The following is a 19,517-nucleotide window of genomic DNA, read 5'->3' as shown; positions in this document are numbered from 1 at the left end:
CGTCCTGCTGCCCCCAATATTCCGTTGTACCTGTCAAATTATGTGATTACCTAGTTCGCCTTTGATAACTCGATACTTGTGATAAGCCTCTGGCTCTTGAGCTGCTGAGCGCTGAAATCAGCAAACAAATCCGCCAACTCGCGTATAAAATTGCCAGTGCCAGTGTCCGGCGTTTTAGTTGTCCTCCATCCGTTAGGCGGTTACATTACGGTAGTGCAAAAATCAGGAGAAAATCAGGAGAATCCAATTCCCACTCCGATTCCGGCTGTTTTGGATTATTTTGACCAGTCATTCAGTCAACACCACACACGTGAGTGAGTGTGGGAGCGACAAGTGGGGCAGAGATGGGGAAAAAAAGAGCGTTGCCGTTTGGTGATCCCGATCTCCTGCCGAAGAGAGAGAAAGAGAGAGAGAGAGCGAGAGGACCGGAGAGTTGTGTCGCCAAGCGAGCAGCGCAGCAGCCGCAGACGATCGCCGACCGTCGAAGAGGACAGTCTCTCTACGCCTCCGCCTCCGCTGCCAGCCAGCTGATTTTCAGCAGCCAAAAAGTTTCGCCCACTAGTTTCAGTTTATTTTCGGTCAGATATGTGCTAATAATCGCGCGAGTGCCAACCAATTGTGCCGGCCATTCCGCAGTGCAAGTGATCGTCTTCCCAAAAACAAAGGGAAAGACTCTTTCTGCAGGCCGAAGGTAACACAAACAGTTGCCAGGCTTCTTCTTTCCCCCCCCCCCCCCCCCCCCCCCCCCCCTCCTTCTGCAGGGCCTTTATTCTTTCAACAAACAACCGCAAGTGCAGCCGCAACTTCCTTTCTTCAGCAGGTTATTGACTCAAGCCCTTGCAGCGTGTCGCGTTCTATGTGTGCTTATGTTTGAATGCCGTCTGCATATGCATCCGCAGTTGTATCCCCGTATCTGTATCTGTGCTGGTGATTGTTTTCGTCCCAACTTCTTTTCTTTGATGCGTCTGCCTGAGTTTAGTCCAAACAAATGCGGTTCTTGTCGCGAGCTGATGTTGTTTTTATACCCCGTAATCGGAGTGTGATGGAGGGACTATTTGAAAAGAATATCAAACACTGTGTCGTGATTAAGACGTGTTCAATTTTATGTTGTGACTGCATTAGAAGGATTTCGGAATCGGCATTTAAATGCAATCTAAAAATCTGTTTAAAAGTAAAACTTGGTTAAACAATTTACCAAACACTTCCCATTAAGCTCTAGTAAATGAATAGCAATAAATAATAGTACATTTTCAATCATTTTAAATTGTAGAATTTGTTTTGTTAATAATTATACTCCCATTAAACAGATTCAGTATATCATAATCTATAATGATTTCCAACAGGTATCTTATAGTCCAAAGCGCTGTTATTTGTTTGTTGCATTTGCCGGCTTTGCTTTCCCGTTGTTGTCACAGTTGATTGCCGACGCCTCTGTGAACCCAAGTTTTGTTTTGGATTTTCCTTCTTTCCCAATACCCTCATTCAAATTGTCTCTAAATAGTTTTTTCTTAGCTCCCCCCATGTTTTCTTCTTTTTATTTTTGATATTAAGTAGGCGTGGTTCCCGCACAGAGCGTTCCCTCTATTTGTTTGTTTGTTTTTGTGGGAAGTGATTAGTTCAATCGATAAGCGCTTCAGATGGGTAAAAAACGAGGAGATTTCTTTGCACATCCCATTTGTTTTTGTCTGCCTCACTTTTAATCGCCGAGAAGTTGCCTTCACGCTCAACTTTTTGCCGCCGGCGCGGGTCACCTAGAAGTCAGTGGAAAATGGGTCGATGTTGCACTGTAATCCAAATGGTATTTTGCATTCAGTCGCGGAAAACGGAAAATAAATAAAAACATTTCGCTTAATTGCCTCAGTAGCCAGTACTTTTTGTGTCCCCACCCGCTGCCTTTTATACGTTTTTAGGACACACTTGCCGTCAATCTCATTTAAGTGACTGTTCATCTTAAAAACTACGAACAACATTTTAGTGGTCATTATGAAACGAAGATCACGAACTTAAAATCCTTTATGGGATGCTACATAAAATGAAATTCTAAAGTAACTAAATCACATTGAATCCAAAAATATTATTAATCTGACAATTTATCGATCTTTTCAAAGCAGTCCTTTTTTTTACGCATTAAAACAAATTGTATTTCTTTATCTAAGCATTATCCACATAAAAATTGCTTATCTCATGAAATATAGCTTTCGGAAGGTAATTGCTTTATTACACAAATGAATAAAATTGTTTCAATTATTTGTCTTATCAACATGACGCAACAATAGTGTATTTTCATTTCGCTACAAGCAAACAAACAAAATTTGTTATTAAATATTTCCCACACAAAAACTCAGCCGCATCACATGTGTGAACATTAAACGATAATATATATTAGCCCAGTTGGCTATAAATAAGAATGAAATACAACTCAAAAAATTACAAAATGTCTCGTTCAATGCTGATTTCCTCCGAATGCCGATGTTTTATTTGCTCAATTTGTTAGATCCCCAAATGTAGAATATAAATATGGACTCATTGTTTATTTTTTAAAGCTGCATTATTTCAATGTCGTTAGCTAATTTGCGTTTTTCGATACTTTTCATTTAAACGGGCGGTTTTTATTTTTGTTTAGCACCGAATGGTCAACAGATGTTTTCCGGTCAACAGTTTGATTTCAATTTTATGTACACTTAAAAAATTTTTTTTTACAAAATGGGGAGAAGTTTTCTCAGCTATTCCTATGAGAGCATTTTCATTCTATTCTTTTTCACAAACTTTCGAGTACTCAAAACTTTGTAGCCTACTTCATTTCCTGCCCACTTGAGGATCCGATAAGTGTTATCTATGGCTTCGATGCTTTGAATAATCACTGCTTGGACTCAATAGAGTGGAGTATTCAGCCAGCAAGAACCTCATTCATGTTTCGAGGTTTGTGTTCATGGCTATCAATATATTTTCTGATTGATTTCAATGAAACATTGAATGGGTGCAATCCGTTTGCAGTGACAGGTTTAAGTTTCTCGCACTCGCTTATCACGCCCGCTAATTATTTAATCGATGCTCGACGCTCGAGTAGTTGCATTAGCTTATCCCTCTCCACATCGGTCAAAAAAGGGGGTGATTAGCTGCGATGACAAGCTATACATGCGACCATATCCGCGGAGCTTTATCAGTCGAGTGCGTCACAATCGGAATTCGACAATTGAACTTAATTAGTGGGGTGCACTGACACTCTTTTCATTTCATTCATGAGCAATAAAGTGATTTCGTTGATCCTTTTCAGACCACAATGAAATCAAAGTACGAGAACATGAAGATCATCTACAATCGTAGCAAGATCGGCTGGTATTGGGCTCCCCTGTTTGTGTCCTGCTGGTTCCTGCTCTTCTACCTGGTGGTGATTCCCAGTTTCCATCGCATGCCCAAGCTGAAAACCCTCGAGGATGAGCGCCAGCAGCCGGGTCAATTCATCGGGGAACGGGCGGAGAACACCCTACTGAGGCTCTCGAAGATCGGACCCAAGGTCGTGGGCAGTGCGGCCAATGAACAGGTGGCCGTTCAGTTCCTGCTTAGCGAAATCGGAGACATCATAGCCGATGCACGACTGGATCTCTACGACATCGAAAAGGATGTCCAGGTCGCCTCCGGAAACTATCTGCTCTGGTCCATGGTCAATGTCTATCAGACAATCCAGAATGTGGTGGTCAAGCTGTCGCCCAGGAATGCCACCAGTGAGGCCGCTCTCTTGATCAATACCCACTTTGATTCAGTGCCGGGTAGCTCGGGAGCCGGGGATGCCGGCATGATGTGTGTGGTCATGCTGGAGGTGCTGCGGGTAATCACCAAGTTCGAGACCCCCCTCACCTACTCGGTGGTGTTCCTTTTCAACGGAGCCGAGGAGAATCCACTGCAGGGCAGCCACGCGTTCATCACCCAGCATCCTTGGGCCCAGAACGTCAAGTAAGTGGTAGCTCTAGTAGTTTAATTTAAACACTTTTTTATATTTTCGTGAAGAAAATACTATAAACTAAAAACATAAGTATAAATATTATAAATAATTATAAAGTTTAAAGAAAAAAGAGTTTAGTTTTAGAAACCCATAATAAGGAATTATAATGATTTTTGTTATATTAAAAAAGGTGATTATTTGAAAATGATTATCCTTCAAAAATTAAACCAATATAAAAGTTTTTTTCTCATTTTGGTAAACAAACCTTATGATAAGTTAAAGTAATATATTTTCTAAACCTTAAAAGTATGTTTTTTACCCCCTAGCATTTTCAGAATATGTTAAACTCAAATTAAATTAAAAATTTTCACTAAAAAGTTACATAAAAAATGTAAATGTAAAGCCTGTCAGCTATATTGTTAATGATTTAAGCTTTACTCTTTTCCAGAGCGGTTATGAACTTGGATTCGGCGGGCAGTGGTGGACGGGAAATTCTATTTCAATCCGGACCCGATCATCCTTGGCTGATGAAGGTATTTCTCACATTAGTGTTTAGACTATTTGTGGATTGTTATATATTTTCTTCGTATCTTTTAAGTATTACGGCAAAAACATAGTTCATCCGTTTGCCTCCACTATCGGAGAGGAATTGTTCCAAAATGGCTTTGTGCCCTCAGAGACGGACTATCGCGTGTTCCGCGACTACGGCCATATACCCGGTAATATAAAGTGAAGTACGAAAATCCTAATCGCTAATACATTTATTCTGGTCAGGTCTCGATATGGCGCAGACTTTGAATGGCTATGTGTACCACACCAAATATGATCGTTTTAATCTCATCCCGCGGCGCACTTATCAATTGACTGGCGAAAATATCTTGGCTCTGGTCAAGGCCCTGGCGAATGCTGAAGAGCTGGAGAATCCATCGGTGGGTTCGTCAAACTTTGTCCAAAGAATATATTTTAAATTACAATTTAATCCATTTAGAAATACGCCGAGGGTCATATGATATTCTTTGACATGATGGGCTGGTTCTTTGTGTACTATCCGGAGAGCACGGGTGTCATCATCAATATATCCGTGTGTGTCCTGGTGTGCATTACGATTGTGGGATACATCTGGATCATGTCCAGCAGCACAGGAATGTTCCGCCGACGCATCTGGGCAAAGTTTGGCATTCTGACCGCTCTCCAGGTGGCAGGAGTAGCCTTGGGCATTGGCCTGGTCATGTCGATAGCCCTGTTCCTGGACGCAGTGAATCTTCCAATGTCCTGGTTTTCGCAGAACTGGATGCTCTTCGGTCTGTACTTCTGTCCCATGATATTTGGCATGGGCATAGTGCCTGCTATTTACTTTAGTCGCACCAAAGAGGTAAGTCAAGATGGGCATAAATAAATATTTAAGTTAATTTAATTCTTTTTTTCCTAGCACTGGTTTGCCTTTGGGCTATGGCATTCAGCTATTGATGCATTCGCATTGCCTGATCTTGACCGTTGTCACCGCCGTAATGGTCAGCTACAGTATTCGTTCGGCCTTTATCATAATGCTCTGCATAGGTTTCTATACACTATCCGTGCTGATCAACATGGTCACTAAGGCCCATAAAACTAGTGAGCATATTATGCAATTTAAATTATAATTTAATTTGATATACATTTTATTTGATAGATTTCCTCTGGCTCATACCGCACTGCACTTGCCAAGTGTTGCCCTTCATGTTCTATACCTACTGCTGCTATGCCTTCTATGTGGTTTTTGTGCCCATGCAGGGACGCGAATGTAACACCAATCCAGAGATTCTAATGGGTTTCTTTACGGCACTGATGGTCCTGCTATTTGCACCCTTTCTGGTGCCCTTGTTCTGCCTGTTCCGCAAGTCGAAAACGATTATCTCAATGTTTGGCGTTTGTACGGTGGTATTCATTATATTTGCTGCCACACCGATTGCCTTTCCTTACGCCGAGAAAACGGCTGCTCAACGATTCTTCGCTGTGGTAAGTTTTTTGTTTTAGGGTTTTTATATCTTGTATATCTTATATATCTTGAATACAAATTTATTTTTAAAGCACACAGCCCGGACCTTCCATAACTGGCGATGCAGCTAAGCACCGTCAGCCACACGGATTCGGGATACTTTGTCCTTCCGGTCGATCGTCGTCCCCACACTGTGGATGATATTCTATTCGAGAACACCAACTTTACTAAGGCAGAACGGATGGACTGCGATTCGGAGCTCATGTGCGGCTATCCCATTTACAGCTCACGTTGGCTGAATGCAGTGTAAGTTGGCCACAAATCGATTAGCCTATTTATATCTTTTAATTTATTTACAGTGACAACAGCTATTTCGTACCCGGGCCCGAACCCAATAAGGCGTATATTCCTACGCTGACCATTTTGGATAAAACGAGTAGTTCGGCGACGAATATTAAATTCGATCTGGAGATCTCAGGACCGGATCACACGAGCATATTCATTCAGCCCTTAAACGACACCAAACTAGTGGATTGGTCGTTCACCAAAGAGCCGATTAAAAACAATGTAAAGCCTCCTTATTATGTGTACTGGTCATACGCATTAGATCCCAAGCCCCTGCAGTTTTCACTGGAATTCGAGGTAGTTACTCTATTTAGATGTCTTACCCTGAGTTTTCTTGTTAAACATCTTCTTCCAGCACGACGATCCAGATTGGTCGGGAGGCACTTTTAAAATAGCCCTCATGGGCCACCGAATACACGACGACATGTTCATAACGGAGGACTTCAGGGAGTTCTTGGCCACATTTCCACCCTGGACGTATGTTAGCTCCTGGCTTGGATCCTACAACAGTTGGCAACTTTAAGCATAGGCCATCCCAATCCCCCTTTTTGCCATGACACCTCAGCTACTGTTAACTTTGGTACTACTAGTTGGTTTTACCAATAACCCTAATCCAACGAACAAAGTGTCGATACCCTTGACACGCCTTAAATTGTACTTGTATTTACAATTAGATCAGTGTAGTTACTACTTTGTAATTTTATTAAAATATACTATAAATTATTTATTAAGATAAACAAACTTTGGAGTCTATATTCTCATCGCTGACTATACGATCCAGCTCTCGAGGGCCGAGAACCAGTCGGTGGTGTAGGTCCAGTCGGGGAAAGTGGCGAGGAACTGCTTGTAGTCCTCGGTATAGTGCTCCGGGTGGTACTGGAAGTGCTGGGTGACCACCAGCTTTAGGTAGGGTCCTTCTGTGTTGCTCTCCTCGTGCTCGAGCTCTACCCAAAAGTTGAGGGGCTCTTCGGTGAAGGAGTATATGGCGTAGATTAGGTACGGCGGTGTGTGCTGCTCCTCCAAAGGAGTCTGGTCGAAGGACCAGTCGGTCACCCTGACCTTATCAAGGGGATCTATGTACAGCATAACCCGATCGCTGGCCCTCAGGTTGTACTCATAGCGCACCTTGTTGCCCCCCGCAGATTGTTTAGAAAGCTGGGTGAGATTGATGCTCATTGGGAAAACCGGTGCCGTGCTGTATATCCAACGAGCCGAATCTCTGCGATTAGGGATAAATCATACATAAGGTTAACCATAGGTAAGATTGGGTTTTTGATCTTCAACTCACTTCCAATCAATCCAGCGTCCACTGTACAGGGGCAGACCACAAAAGGGCTCGGCGGCACAGGTTGCTGCCGTCCAACTGGCAGGCTCTGCATTCTTGAATGTGGTGTCATCTAGTTCATGAAGACGCGTATCCACGGGCTGAATATAATAGCCAGAGTCCTGTTTAGCGGCACCATCCAAACCATGGAAGGTACGCTGAGTGTGCTGAAAAGGGTTGATGAATTTAATAACTAACTTCATGAATACCTTTCAAAATTTCAAAAACCTACCAGCACATAGTAACGCTGGGGAGCCACTTCCTTTACAAATGGAAATCCGGCGGATGTTGCAGCCAAGATAATAAATACAATTGTCATCACTCCAAATGAAGAAAATATAATCTTTGGCTTGCGGAACTTGTGCATGATGGGAATCTGTAAGGGGAAATAGTTAGATTTTCTTCAATAAATGAGGCTAATTTAGGCAACTTACCACAAATCCGGCGTAGTTTATTGCGGTTGCAATGACAAAGACAGACACCATTATGTCGGGACTGCTCTCGGGACCATCGCGACCCTCCATTGGCACAAAAGTCACGAGGGTGGCATAGCAGATGTAGGTGTAGAAGAAGAAGGGCAGTATCTGGCACAACAGATGGACCGTCACAAAGTAGCTTTCTGTAGGAAATATATTAATTTAGAGTTTCCAAAATGGGGTAGAGTATGACAAAGAAAACCTACTCTTCAGCGTAAGCTTGAGAATGATCTGTACAAGGACGGAAATCGCGTAGAAGAAGATGCCAACCATGGGGAAATAGCTGGATCTTATGCCCATGCTGGTCATGATAATGCAGAGCAATGCCAGCAGGATGCATTGGGCATGCATGAAGCAGGCGATGGTCTGATCCAACTTCATGTTCGTTTTCCTCTTCGTGAATCCAATATAAAGTGCAGGGAGCAGGCCAAAGACGAAGAACAGGGTGCAGAAGTACAGGCCAAATGACATCCATTTGCCGGAGTACCAGGATTCGGCTAGTCCCACGCCTTGCATAAAAACAGCCACCAGGAGGGTCAGACCACATGCCACGAGAAGAGTTCCCGCTTGGACCAAGAAGATGATGCCGAACCGCATAAACACCGCCTTCGGGGCATCCGTACCGTTGTCCAATGTCATGATGTAAATGGAGGTGCCAATGCAAACAAACGCCACCACGGAAACCACCACATTTATGGCCAGGCTCACGGACGTGGTATAGGTCAGCATGAACCAGCCCAAGAAGTCGAAGAACACGGTGTGTCCTTTCTCGTGGGCAGCGGTGTCATCCAATTCGGGTGCATTGGCCAGAGCCCAAACCAGGGGCAGAACGTTCTCCCCCGTCGACTGGTAGGTGCCGCGCTCCACATTCCGGAAATTATCGAACTCGGTGTGGTACACATATCCATTCATCACGCTGGCCATATCCAGACCAGGAACTCCTCCGTAGTCGCGGAAAATGCGAAAGTCGGTGTCCGAGGGTATGAAGTTATTCTGGAACAGCTCTTCGGCCAAGGTCTGGGCGTATGGATGTGCCACACTCGCCTGGTAGTATTTAGCCAGCCACGGATGGTTGGGACCTGTCTGGAAAAGCACCTCGCGTCCTCCGGCACCAGTCGAGTCCAGGTTGACCAAAGCTCTGAATTTTATAAAAAAATTTTAACAGGTTTATTAAACATATCATAGTTAAAATAAGATCAAGAGACTTTGGGAGATCTAGAGTAATTTCATTGGCTTTGTCCATTGGAGTTTGTTTTAAAGAATGAAATGGACAAAGATCACACTTATTTGTTTTTCAAATTGCGTATTATTGTACTAAGATTCCAAGGTTAGTTATCTTTACATACTTGCAGTTCTTGGCCCATTTGTGCTGTGTGATAAACCCATGGGAGCCAAGCATGCAGGCCTCCTCGGCGCCGTTGAACAGGAAGACCACGGGATGGATAAGGGGCTTTTCAGAACGCGAGATCACGCGCAGGGATTCCAGCATGACCACTACCATGACGCCATCATCTCCTGCAGCAGGGGTTTGGACCTCCGAATCATAGTGGGAGTTCACCAACAGATAATTGTCGTTGTTCGAACTCTTTTGTGATATTTTAACCACCACGTTGGAGAGGTTGGTATAGGTGATGGTCATGCCCCACAGGTGGAAGCCGCCTGAAGAGTACTGCGTGTCCACCTCAATGTCATAGAGATCCGTGCGGGCCTCGTCCTTGATCTTCTGAATCTCTCGCAACAGGAAATTGACCGTATGCACTTCGTTGTTGATAGAGCCGCTCATTTTGTTGCCAATTGCTGAGTACTCGGCCAACTGCCGCATCGCCCGTTCGCCGATGAACTCATCCGGATGCTGTGCCTCATCGCTTTGGTACAACATCTTCGGATAGCTATGGAAGCTGGGCAGGACCGCGGCGTAGAAGAGAGCAAAGGCGGCTGCCGCGTAGATGGGGGCTCCAAACCAAGGCCATTTTTTATCACTGGACTTGCCGCCATCCTTCTCGGCTGTAATGTCAAGGATTGAGAAAGACATCTGAAATAAAAATGGTTTTGGTAAATAAATATCTTAAGGCGAACAAATTTAATGTTAACCTTATATCTTAAAGAATTAAATAAACTATTTGAATTAAACTCTTTAACAAATCGTTTGTTGCATACTTTCGTGCTTTTCAATAACTCAAATTCTAAAAAAACGCTGTATCGCTTTAGGCATTTTCAAAATATTAAAATTTTACGACATTCACACATTGTACCTACTTACGATCCTAGGATCGTTGTTAATTTAAAAATATCTCAGAGTCATTCGATTTAATTGTAGTCATACAGTTGACCAACTATTTATTAGGGTCTTAAAACAGAGAAAATATTCTTTGTTGGAGAGTGTAGAAAGGTCGTAAAGCAATTAGCACCCTAATTAATTAGCTTTATGGTCTAGTAATTTCAAAGGCAACAAGCACTTGGTCTAAAAACAGCAATCGATAACAAAGCTAGGTCTCATTTTATAACCGATATAAAGTTCCTTATCGCATATGGATACTCGAAGAAAGCAAAGAAAACAAGGTTTCCTTTTGCAACGATCTCTTGATTTTAACTCTTCCGTTAAATCGCTGACTTATCGCCAGACCTTCCTTTCACTTTTTTGACAGCCAGCCCTATATATTTTAAAATCGCGGCACTACCTCTACGAGGACACTCTTAGATCCTTATCAGTCGATCACCGTGAGTTATGGCAACGCACCAATTTTCAGATCGCACGCGACTCGGACCTGAACCAAACGGGATGAAATACAACCGCAACCGCTCCACAGCCCAACCGTTGGGCAACTAAGACGTCTCGAGCCTGTTCCCAAGAATTAAGTAGGGCCAGGTTCACCGCTGTGGATCGCTTATCGCCCCCATGGCAGCGATAATAATTAAATATTATGATTATAATCGTTGATTCTGGCGCATAAAATGATTACATCCTGCGATAGGCGATACCAGAAGCATTTTCTCTTTAAAAATTTTTATTGGCCAGTAGTTAAAGCGATTAGGACCTCCGTTCGGTAGATATCTTTCGGTGGGGTCCAAAATCTAAAAAAATCTACATAAGGTATTAAGATAAGTAAGTGTGGTAATTTGGGAAATGCTACCATCTTATCGGAGCACATAAATCCAAAACGTGTTACTCTAATAAGGGCCAATAAACATTACAAATGGAACTTGGACTCTTTCAACAGATTCTTCAAACTAACCGATAATTCCAATCCTATTTCTAATGGAAAATAGTCAGTTAAAAACTAGGATGGTAATGTAAGAAATTACAAAACTTATTAGTGTGATAGAATTTTGAATTTAAAGAGAATTTTTACTCTTTTATATGAATGGTGGTCTCAAAAAAATAAATTCTAGACCACAAATCATAATCACGTAAAATTCATCAATTAAAAAGTTAGCGTGGAAACCCCGAAAACCCACAATAAATTTATAACACTGAATGTTCACACAGTATATTAGCCTTTATTAGTTAGATTGCCACTTATTTCTGGCGCTTTGGCCATGCCATTTCTATGTTCCTGTTTACTTCACCCTAATAAATTTGTACTTTTAAAGAGAGATAAGTACATATAAATATGTCTTAACAGGATGTATAACAAACATTATACGACTCAGCAGCAAGAAAATCAGTGGCTAAATAAATTTGGCTCCCACGTTTATTAAATTTGAATCCAGAGATAAGCATCGACATTATTAGTCTACTCATGCAGATAAGCATTCGCCCATATTAAATTTTCAAATGCTAATCTGGTAATCTTCAGTTGGATCAGTCTGCATCACACTTTCGGTGAATGGACACAGTGAACTTTTTCTATACCCCGACAATGCAATAAAATTCCAGTTTATACGAAAGCAGCTTATCTTTTTTTTCGGGCACCGAAAATATATTTTACTTTACTTTTTAGTATAAGAGTACTGACATTCTTCATCTGGGAAGTCAAATGTAGATTTCACATTTCCATTTCATGATTAAAATACATTTTACGTGTGAGCCTTACGCAATTTTAGATTGGCTAGAACTCTGCAATCAGAACACTTTGATATTGGCCGCACAGCTTATGGTATTAATTATAATTAATAGTTGATCAATGAACAGGCCAATAAACCTGTAAAGGCATAACACATAAGCACTTAGACCATTTTAGTGACGCAAATCAATCATTGAGTCGGCTCTTATCTACCAAATCAAAGTTCACAGAAAATGTTGAACACTTAAGCGTTTATTTAACTTAGGTATAAAAAATCTACACATTTGGATAGCCTAGTAGATCACGGTCAAATTTAATTTAACCTAGTAGATCCGGCTCTCAAACGAAGCTGGCCACGGGGTGGCATCTACATATTTAGGGAAGCTGTCAAGGAATTTCTTAAAGTCAGGCGTTAGCAAGTCCTTGTGGTGCGTCCAATGGCCTCCGATACCCAGCTCCACGGTCGTTGAATTCCAATTTCCACTGGGTTTCTGAAAAGGTTAAAGCATATACATTTAAAAATTATCTCTGGTATTTTGCAATGATGACTTACCTCCAACTCTAGCCAGAATTTAAGGGGATCTCCATTGACGCCCCAGGAGAAGTAGATGAAGTAAGGTGTCTCAAAGTTCAGGCGTAGGGGAGCCTATAATTATTAAGATATTAAAATGGGATTCTGAGTTTAAACATAAACATCAAAACATTACCTTATGGAAAGACCAATCAATCATCTTCGCTCCATTCAATGGCTGAATAAAGAGCGCCATATGATTGGGTCCACTTAGCTGCATTTCATAATGAATTTTGGTCTTAGACAGCTGCTTCTTCGACAACACTATGACGGTGGGCAAATCTTCGCCAAGAACGGGCTCAGAAGCGGGAATCCACAAGCTGTTCTTTCTGGTCTTATGCCATCGCTGATTGTACAGAGGCAGTCCACAATTGATTTCCTTCTCGCAATCACTACCGATCCGTTGGGCAAGCGTCATGTTGATAACGGCATCTGCAAGACAGAAAGTCCTTAAATGAGTACATAAGCCCCTAAAATGGAAATCAGTTTAACTCACTTTTGACTGTATATGTACGTCTGTCCTGAGGCATTATAAAGTAACCCGATTCCTGACGACGCACATGGTTTTCGGCATCGTGGAAGGTACGTTTGGTGTGCTAATAAAGAAATGAAGACTTTATGCATATGCGGCTTGCAAAAGCAACATTGTGATTCCTTACCAGTATTGCGAATCGCTGGACATTGGTGTCTGGGCGATAGGGGAATCCCACTGGAGTCATGGCTATAATGAAGCACAACAAAGTGATGCCCATCAGGCCACAGATAATAGTCTTCGATTTGTTGAACAGCTGCAGTACGGGAATGATAAAACCGCAGCAAAGGAAGCCCACGGCTACACTGAAAACAGCCACCGCCAGATCCGGGTTAAGGTTCTCTCCGAAACGACCGAACATGGGAACAAAGGTGGTGAAGAATCCGTGCGAGAAATATGCGAAGAATACAAACGGTGGAACAGTGCAGACAATGTGAGGAATTACCCAGGCCACATCTTTATTTTAGGGGAAATTAAGCAGCTTGTTAAAAAACAAATATAATTCAAATTTTTCATTAACTTACCCTTGCTGTGCAGTTTGGTGGCAATATTGATGATCAAACCCATTGTATAGAACAGACAACTGAGCATCAGGACAAAAACAGAGCGAATTCCACAGATAGTAAACACCAGAGTAAGGATGGCCAAGAGCACACAGTGACAGTGTAGCAACAGCTGTATCCGCTGGCCAATGGCCAGTTTATCCTGCAAAGAGTCTTCTTTTAGCCTTAGATCCAAACAAACTAAGCCGGAAATACTTACATACTTGGTCCAGTGGAAGTACAAAGCGGGAACGATAGCCAAACCAAAGAAGAATGTGGTAAAGTACAGACCCAGGATGAGCCAGGAGTTTGTGAACCACGCCAGAGGCAAATGCACTGCGTCCATGAAGAGACCAAGAAGGATTGGCAGAATGGCTCCCACAATAACGGATAGTATCTGTACAAGGAGGGTGTGCAAAACCCGCTTGAGGATCTTTTCCAGCTTTATGCCCGAGCTGACCGACATCAGCTTGAAGGCGTAACCACAAACACCGATGGTTGCCAAAGCCACAATCACATTAAGAATAATGCCTTCCGTTTCGGTGTAGAACACCAGGAACCAGCCCATCACATCAAAGTATATGGTGTGTCCCTCGGCGTATTTCTTAAATTGAAACCAAAAAAAATGAACTATTCGGTTTAAGTGATATTCCCTCGCCCATCTTACCGAAGAATCCTCTATCTCCGGACAGTTAGCAATCTCTCGAACCAGGGACAGCAGATTGTCACCAGTGTGCTGAAAACTTCCTCTCGGAAAGATCTCGGCCCTGTCGTGCCGTGTGTGGTAAACATAACCGTTGTAGGTGTAAGCCATATCTAATCCGGGAACCGATCCATGGTCACGAAAGATGCGGAAATCCGTGTCAGAGGGAATGAAATTGTGCTGGAACATCTCCTCGCCCATGGTGGAGGCATAAGGATGCTTGATGGCTCGACGGTAGTTCTTCATCAGCCAGGGATGATTGGGACCCGATTGGAAGAGGATCTCTCGACCGCCATTACCGCAGGAATCCAGGTTGATAAGGGCTCTTTAAGTTAATCAATCAAGTATAAGTTTAACTTGGAGTAAAATAAGAAGTATTCCATTGACCTACTTGCAGTATTTGGCCCACTTGTGCTGTGTAATGAAGGCATGCGAGGCTTGCAGGGGATTTTCCTCGGCTCCGTTGAAGAGGAACACCACTGGGTTCTTCAGGGGCTTGTCTGACTTGGCCAGCACACGCAGGACCTCCATCATGGTGGCCACCATGGAGCCATCGTCACCAGCACCAGGTCCAGCTGGCACCGAATCGTAGTGACTGTTTACCAGCAGGTAAGTAGTACTATTGGTTCCCTTGGGACTAATCTTAACCACAATATTCTGAATGCTCTGGTACATGTTAACCATCGACCAGTGCACATAGCTGCCGGAGGCCACCTGAACATCCACTTCAATATCGTTGGCAGTGCCCGATCGAATTTTCTGCATCCTTTGGGACAGCATCTTCAGAGCGGCCATCTCATTCTGCCGGCTGCCCACCACTCGGGGTCCCAGACCCACCAGTTCCCGCAGATTGTTCTCAGCCCGCTCGGCGATGAACTGGTCGGGGTGCTTGGCCTCATCCTTAATGGTCAGAGGGCGGGGAAGGCGATGGCAGGCGGGGATTGAGATGGCCACGTAAAGCAGCAACCAGAATCCAAAAAAGGCTGGTGCCCAGAACCACTTGATCTTGTTCCGCTGCACAAAGGCCCGCTCACAACCATTTGGCTGGGCCTGAAATTGAGATTAAAACTTGATAAAATATATATCTCAAGTACCACGAAGAGTTTATGCGATAGCTGGTGCTGCAACAATCGGCCCATATTTTCATATCTTGCTTTGGTGATAATGACAAGTTTCTTGTGATTTACCCAAGTTAGAGAACTATATCCCAAAAGCATAATCTATTAAAAATAACTGAATCAAAAATAGTTATTTTCTTCTCTTGCTAGTATTGTTATGTGCAATCAATTAAAAAAACTAAATTTTTTATTTTTAACGAAAGTGTTTTGCCGGCTTTTGAGTAATAAAATATATTTACAAATAGCCTAACGATAAGCATATTTTCGGGTCAACTCCATTCACCAAAATTGGATTTTACCCAGAATTAGGTAGATATGTACATACGTCTAGATAGATACGTCTGGCACTAGACGTGAGTCAGTTTCACAATTGGAATCGACTGTATGTATCAAGTCGAACGTTAGATTTAATCCATCAAGGGTTATCTTATCGCTGGCAACCTGACACTATTTAAAGTCGCAGAACCTGTTGCCACCGAAAATCAAATGGTTATTGGTGGATAGTACGCTTCCTTGTGTTCGAGGGCTGCTCTACTAAACTAAACCCAGACAGATAGATAAAAGGAGGGTGCAACTAGGGCAGAATAGCCGCTGCTATCTCAAGGGTATCCGCTGTTCGTTAATTAACGCCTCGTACCCAGATAAGTACTGCACTCCCGCCGCCAAAAATAATCGATTCTTTCGGAATTTAGCCGTGGGTAATCTTCATGTTGCGGCTGCTTCGATCGCCGAAGATTAGCCCGTGCCACACCCAATTGAAGAGCTATCTAATCAAGGACCCGAAATGGGTGCTTACCTCATACTGCTGGGAGCCACGGGGCCGGAGCAATGGATCCGTATTCGGAGGATCGCTGGTCGGCGTGACGACGCGCCGCCGCACATTCTTCTCGCTGCCACTCATTTTTTGGTCAAGATCCACCGAACAACCGATCGCGACGGCGTCTAACGCTCAACTGAACGCTTGACTGAATCGGCTATCCGAAAGTTCCGAACACATTCTGCCGGTCTCATATTTCCCTCTATCTCTTTCAGTCGCTCACTAGCGTTTCTTATCTTGCGGATAAACAATGGGGTGGCAGGGAGATTGTGGGAGGCAAAATTTTCATTAACAGTGGACTGCGAGAAATGCCTACATAACTTCCGCTTGGATAAAACATAATTTTGAACTTGACCAACTCGATATATCAATTGATAAGAGCCCCAGTTAAGTACTTGAAAACTTTTTCTCCTTTTTTTATACCTTAGAAATGCACAAAATTATAATATTTTAAAGACTTATAAAGTTTTTATAAATATCTTTAGCATGCAACATTCGCACGCTAGGTATATTCTTAATGCACTTAAATATAAATTACTACTAAATTTGAAATTAAAAATTAGCAATCAAAATGCTAGCAATAAAGTCGTATGTATTTAAAAGGTAATGTATTTAGCCTTCTGTGTTTATAGTTAATAAAAACATAATAGATTTAAGTGCACCTTTCAACTAAACCAATTGTAAAAGTCATCAAAAGTCAACCAACACGCTCTTAAACCTTTATTGCAAGCAAAAAACTTGTAAATGTTTGTAAGATATTTTAAAGCAGTGAAATCGGGAAAAATTAGCTCAAAATTATAGCTTAAATTGCTGTTGAATTCATTTTTCGAGTACATGTACATATTTTTAGTAAACATTTTAACGCTCCAACCCCGATAAAGGTATTTGGAACAATAGAGTCTTTAAATTACTTCGAGTTTCAAACGTAATGTATAATATTTTTATAGTACAGGGCACTGTAAAAGCTTTTTAAGGTAAATTATTTTAATAATAATAAAATTATTTTGACTAAATTTTCCACACTTTTCGTTTTAGTGCTCGCGCCCTATCCTCTTGTCTTAAAGATGAAAAACTACATTTGACGATTTTATAATACACCGAAACTTTCTTTCCACTTTCTCTAAGTGCACTTTGAAACTGAGATGTACCTTTTCTCTGTTTTTAAAGTGCAATCTGCATCTGTACCTTGGCTCTTTTTTCCTCCGTTTCGCTGCTCATTCTGAGGTGCTTTCTTCTTCCAGATTCTAGCTGCGATGTTGATGCTGCGTTGTTGTTGTTGCCGCTGTGAATTCCAGTCACCGATTGTGGGAATAAAGTCTGTTAGGCCGCGCTTTAATACCGCTGGTCCAAAAAGTCTTGCGGCAGTCAATAAATTATTCAACCTGGACAGCGTATGTTGACAATTCTTAGTTGTTTTTATTTACACGTTTTTACCGGCGCTTTGTTTTGCTGTTTACTTATGTGTGTGCGTGCAAACAATAATTGTGTGCGGCGTTCGATTAAAATTACTATCGCTCTGGACTGAATATCGCACGAAAACAGGTTTTATCTGTAATTGCATACTTTCGGGAGGTAATTCGAAAACAACTTTACACTGGTGAACAAAACAAACGGAAAGCGTAACAAAAGAAACGGGGCATGTAAGAGCCGTTAATTTTGCTCATTTACAGTTATGTGCCCTGCCGGTCTCTTTCTGGCTTGCAGGTGCAATAGAAAATGGTGACGTGCCCAGCACAAACTCACACCACACACACAGAGAGAGCTTCCCGTTTGGAATTGAGGACAACGTGAGAAACATGTGCCATAAAACGGGAAATGCAATAACGGTGTCGGGCGGGAATGTAGAAGGGAGAGGGCGGTAGGCGCAGTGTCATTCAACCTAAATGCGAAAAGAAGACAGACGGGTTGGGTCTAACTGTGTGCGTGTGCCATTTACTCTCGCGCATTCATTCCTTCACTAACACCCTCACTCATTCACTCACTTTTTCATTGATGCCTTGTGGCCATCAAATTCGTAAACAAAGAGTTCATCGGAACATGAGCCGAAGGATAATCGATAGAATGAACTCCGACGAATTTAAGGGAAAATCGAGAGAGAGGATCCAAAATCAGAGCTAGAAAAACACTGACCAGCTACGAGTTTAAACTACGAATTTGGCCTTTATTTATGCCTAGTTTAAGACTAATTGACAGAGAGTGTTAAATGTTCAATGCGCAAGCGCTAGAGAGCGATTGCCGGTTGGGGCCACAACCAAAACAAAGCCAAATATGTGTCAGCTGCTTCTTCTTGCCGCCTTTTCGACATAAATTCGCGCGTCCTCGTGCTCTTACAACCCATCCACCTACCAACCGCCTTCCTTTTGCGCGTTCATTTGGGGGCGCGCTTGGCTTTGCCTCTTCCTCCTTCGCCCACCCGCTCTCTTTCACCCACTCTCTCTCTCTCTCTTTGGCCACATTCTCCGCCGTTGAGCCGCTGCTAAGGGCTCAGTCGCGTTTCAACACTCGAAGCTTTTGGTCGTGCTCGCTGCCAAGGAAACAGTTGCAAAAGAAAGTAGAGCCCATAGGATCCCTAACGCTACTGAAATGTGCTTGGAGTAAAAAAAGGGGCCGCGTGTCTATGTGTGCGCGTGTGTGTGCGTCTATCTCACGGCCTGTTCCGTTTGCCTAGCTAAAAATAAAATTATATAATTTTTAATAAAACCCCCAGCGAATGCAAATTGTATTCAAAAAAGGAGACACGGAGCCAGCTGAAGAAGAACATACGCAATTTGTGAGTAACAACCGCCTGATTGTTGGCCAGGCGAAAAGCGGGGGCAAAAAACACGTGAAATGTTTGCATACTTAATGGAGGAGTGTCGTTTGTATTCAAATACTTAACTTGGGTCTTGTCTACAAAAAACATTGGATAAAAAAAGCGGCGCATGCAAATCAGTGTGATTTAGAGGTAACGCTTCAAGAAGACTGTGTAATCCAGTGGCGCATTAGGTGGCTCCTAAAGCAAATACGTTTGGAATTTCTGTTGTGGTGTTTTCCGACTTTTAAAACAAAACTTAAGCTAGCTAGCCATATTTATTGCAAATCAATTGAAAGTTGTAATCAAAAGTTTGGGAAATCCAACTTTGTTGAAATCACATTGTCAGTTTGAAACTTTCCAATTGTTTTTCACCCGA

General features: G+C 42.5%; 3 protein-coding genes across 7 annotated transcripts; 1 reads left to right on the top strand and 2 right to left on the bottom strand.

The window, feature by feature from the left end:
• Positions 1-455: 455 nt before the first annotated feature.
• Positions 456-7,001, top strand: LOC128256827 (endoplasmic reticulum metallopeptidase 1). Its single transcript, XM_052987479.1, is given in 12 exon segments — positions 456-691; positions 3,275-3,951; positions 4,389-4,473; positions 4,539-4,659; positions 4,715-4,869; positions 4,929-5,312; positions 5,371-5,551; positions 5,610-5,935; positions 6,008-6,031; positions 6,034-6,221; positions 6,275-6,557; positions 6,616-7,001. Coding segments are annotated over 11 exon segments (2,586 nt in total). The 5' UTR covers positions 456-691; positions 3,275-3,280; the 3' UTR covers positions 6,784-7,001.
• Positions 6,947-10,890, bottom strand: LOC128256826 (endoplasmic reticulum metallopeptidase 1). Of its 3 annotated transcripts, none has more exons than XM_052987477.1 (7): positions 10,798-10,890; positions 9,407-10,092; positions 8,267-9,198; positions 8,019-8,203; positions 7,817-7,960; positions 7,549-7,751; positions 6,947-7,479 (listed from the first exon to the last, which is right to left on the bottom strand). In XM_052987477.1, exons 2-7 carry the CDS (start codon positions 10,090-10,092, stop codon positions 7,029-7,031), a joined length of 2,601 nt encoding a protein of 866 aa, XP_052843437.1. In that variant the 5' UTR covers positions 10,798-10,890; the 3' UTR covers positions 6,947-7,028. The 3 variants fall into 3 exon arrangements, with proteins under 3 accessions (XP_052843437.1, XP_052843436.1, XP_052843438.1); XM_052987476.1 differs by having other exon boundaries at positions 10,739-10,882; XM_052987478.1 differs by lacking the exon at positions 10,798-10,890 and having other exon boundaries at positions 8,267-9,196; positions 9,407-9,596.
• A 1,408-nt stretch (positions 10,891-12,298) lies between these two features.
• LOC128256837 (endoplasmic reticulum metallopeptidase 1) lies at positions 12,299-17,814 on the bottom strand. Of its 3 annotated transcripts, none has more exons than XM_052987503.1 (10): positions 17,533-17,814; positions 14,804-15,462; positions 14,377-14,737; positions 13,930-14,313; positions 13,692-13,872; positions 13,295-13,623; positions 13,132-13,231; positions 12,772-13,067; positions 12,618-12,710; positions 12,299-12,555 (listed from the first exon to the last, which is right to left on the bottom strand). In XM_052987503.1, exons 1-10 carry the CDS (start codon positions 17,563-17,565, stop codon positions 12,388-12,390), a joined length of 2,604 nt encoding a protein of 867 aa, XP_052843463.1. In that variant the 5' UTR covers positions 17,566-17,814; the 3' UTR covers positions 12,299-12,387. The 3 variants fall into 3 exon arrangements, with proteins under 3 accessions (XP_052843463.1, XP_052843462.1, XP_052843464.1); XM_052987502.1 differs by lacking the exon at positions 17,533-17,814 and adding an exon at positions 16,327-16,503; XM_052987504.1 differs by lacking the exon at positions 17,533-17,814 and having other exon boundaries at positions 14,377-14,735; positions 14,804-14,985.
• Between the last annotated feature and the right edge of the window lie 1,703 nt (positions 17,815-19,517).

The sequence above is a fragment of the Drosophila gunungcola genome, assembly GCF_025200985.1.
Source record: "Drosophila gunungcola strain Sukarami chromosome 2R unlocalized genomic scaffold, Dgunungcola_SK_2 000030F, whole genome shotgun sequence".
In the NCBI taxonomy this organism is placed as follows: Eukaryota; Metazoa; Arthropoda; class Insecta; order Diptera; family Drosophilidae; genus Drosophila; species Drosophila gunungcola.
The sequence above is the reverse complement of the archived record's forward strand: the minus strand, read 5'-3'. Positions and strand labels throughout refer to the sequence as shown.

What these genes read in the sequence shown, in the direction of transcription:
- LOC128256826 (XM_052987477.1), bottom strand. Translation starts at nt 10,092, where the DNA reads ATGTCTTTCTCAATCCTTGACATTACAGCCGAGAAGGATGGCGGCAAG. An exon ending in AAATGGGCCAAGAACTGCAA is followed by an intron (nt 9,199 to 9,406) that starts GTATGTAAAGAT and finishes TATAAAATTCAG; the next exon opens with AGCTTTGGTCAACCTGGACT. An exon ending in TCTCAAGCTTACGCTGAAGA is followed by an intron (nt 8,204 to 8,266) that starts GTAGGTTTTCTT and finishes TATTTCCTACAG; the next exon opens with AAAGCTACTTTGTGACGGTC.
- LOC128256837 (XM_052987502.1), bottom strand. Translation starts at nt 16,431, where the DNA reads ATGAGTGGCAGCGAGAAGAATGTGCGGCGGCGCGTCGTCACGCCGACC. An exon ending in CACCAAACTGCACAGCAAGG is followed by an intron (nt 13,624 to 13,691) that starts GTAAGTTAATGA and finishes CCTAAAATAAAG; the next exon opens with ATGTGGCCTGGGTAATTCCT. An exon ending in TCCAGCGATTCGCAATACTG is followed by an intron (nt 13,232 to 13,294) that starts GTAAGGAATCAC and finishes TTTCTTTATTAG; the next exon opens with CACACCAAACGTACCTTCCA.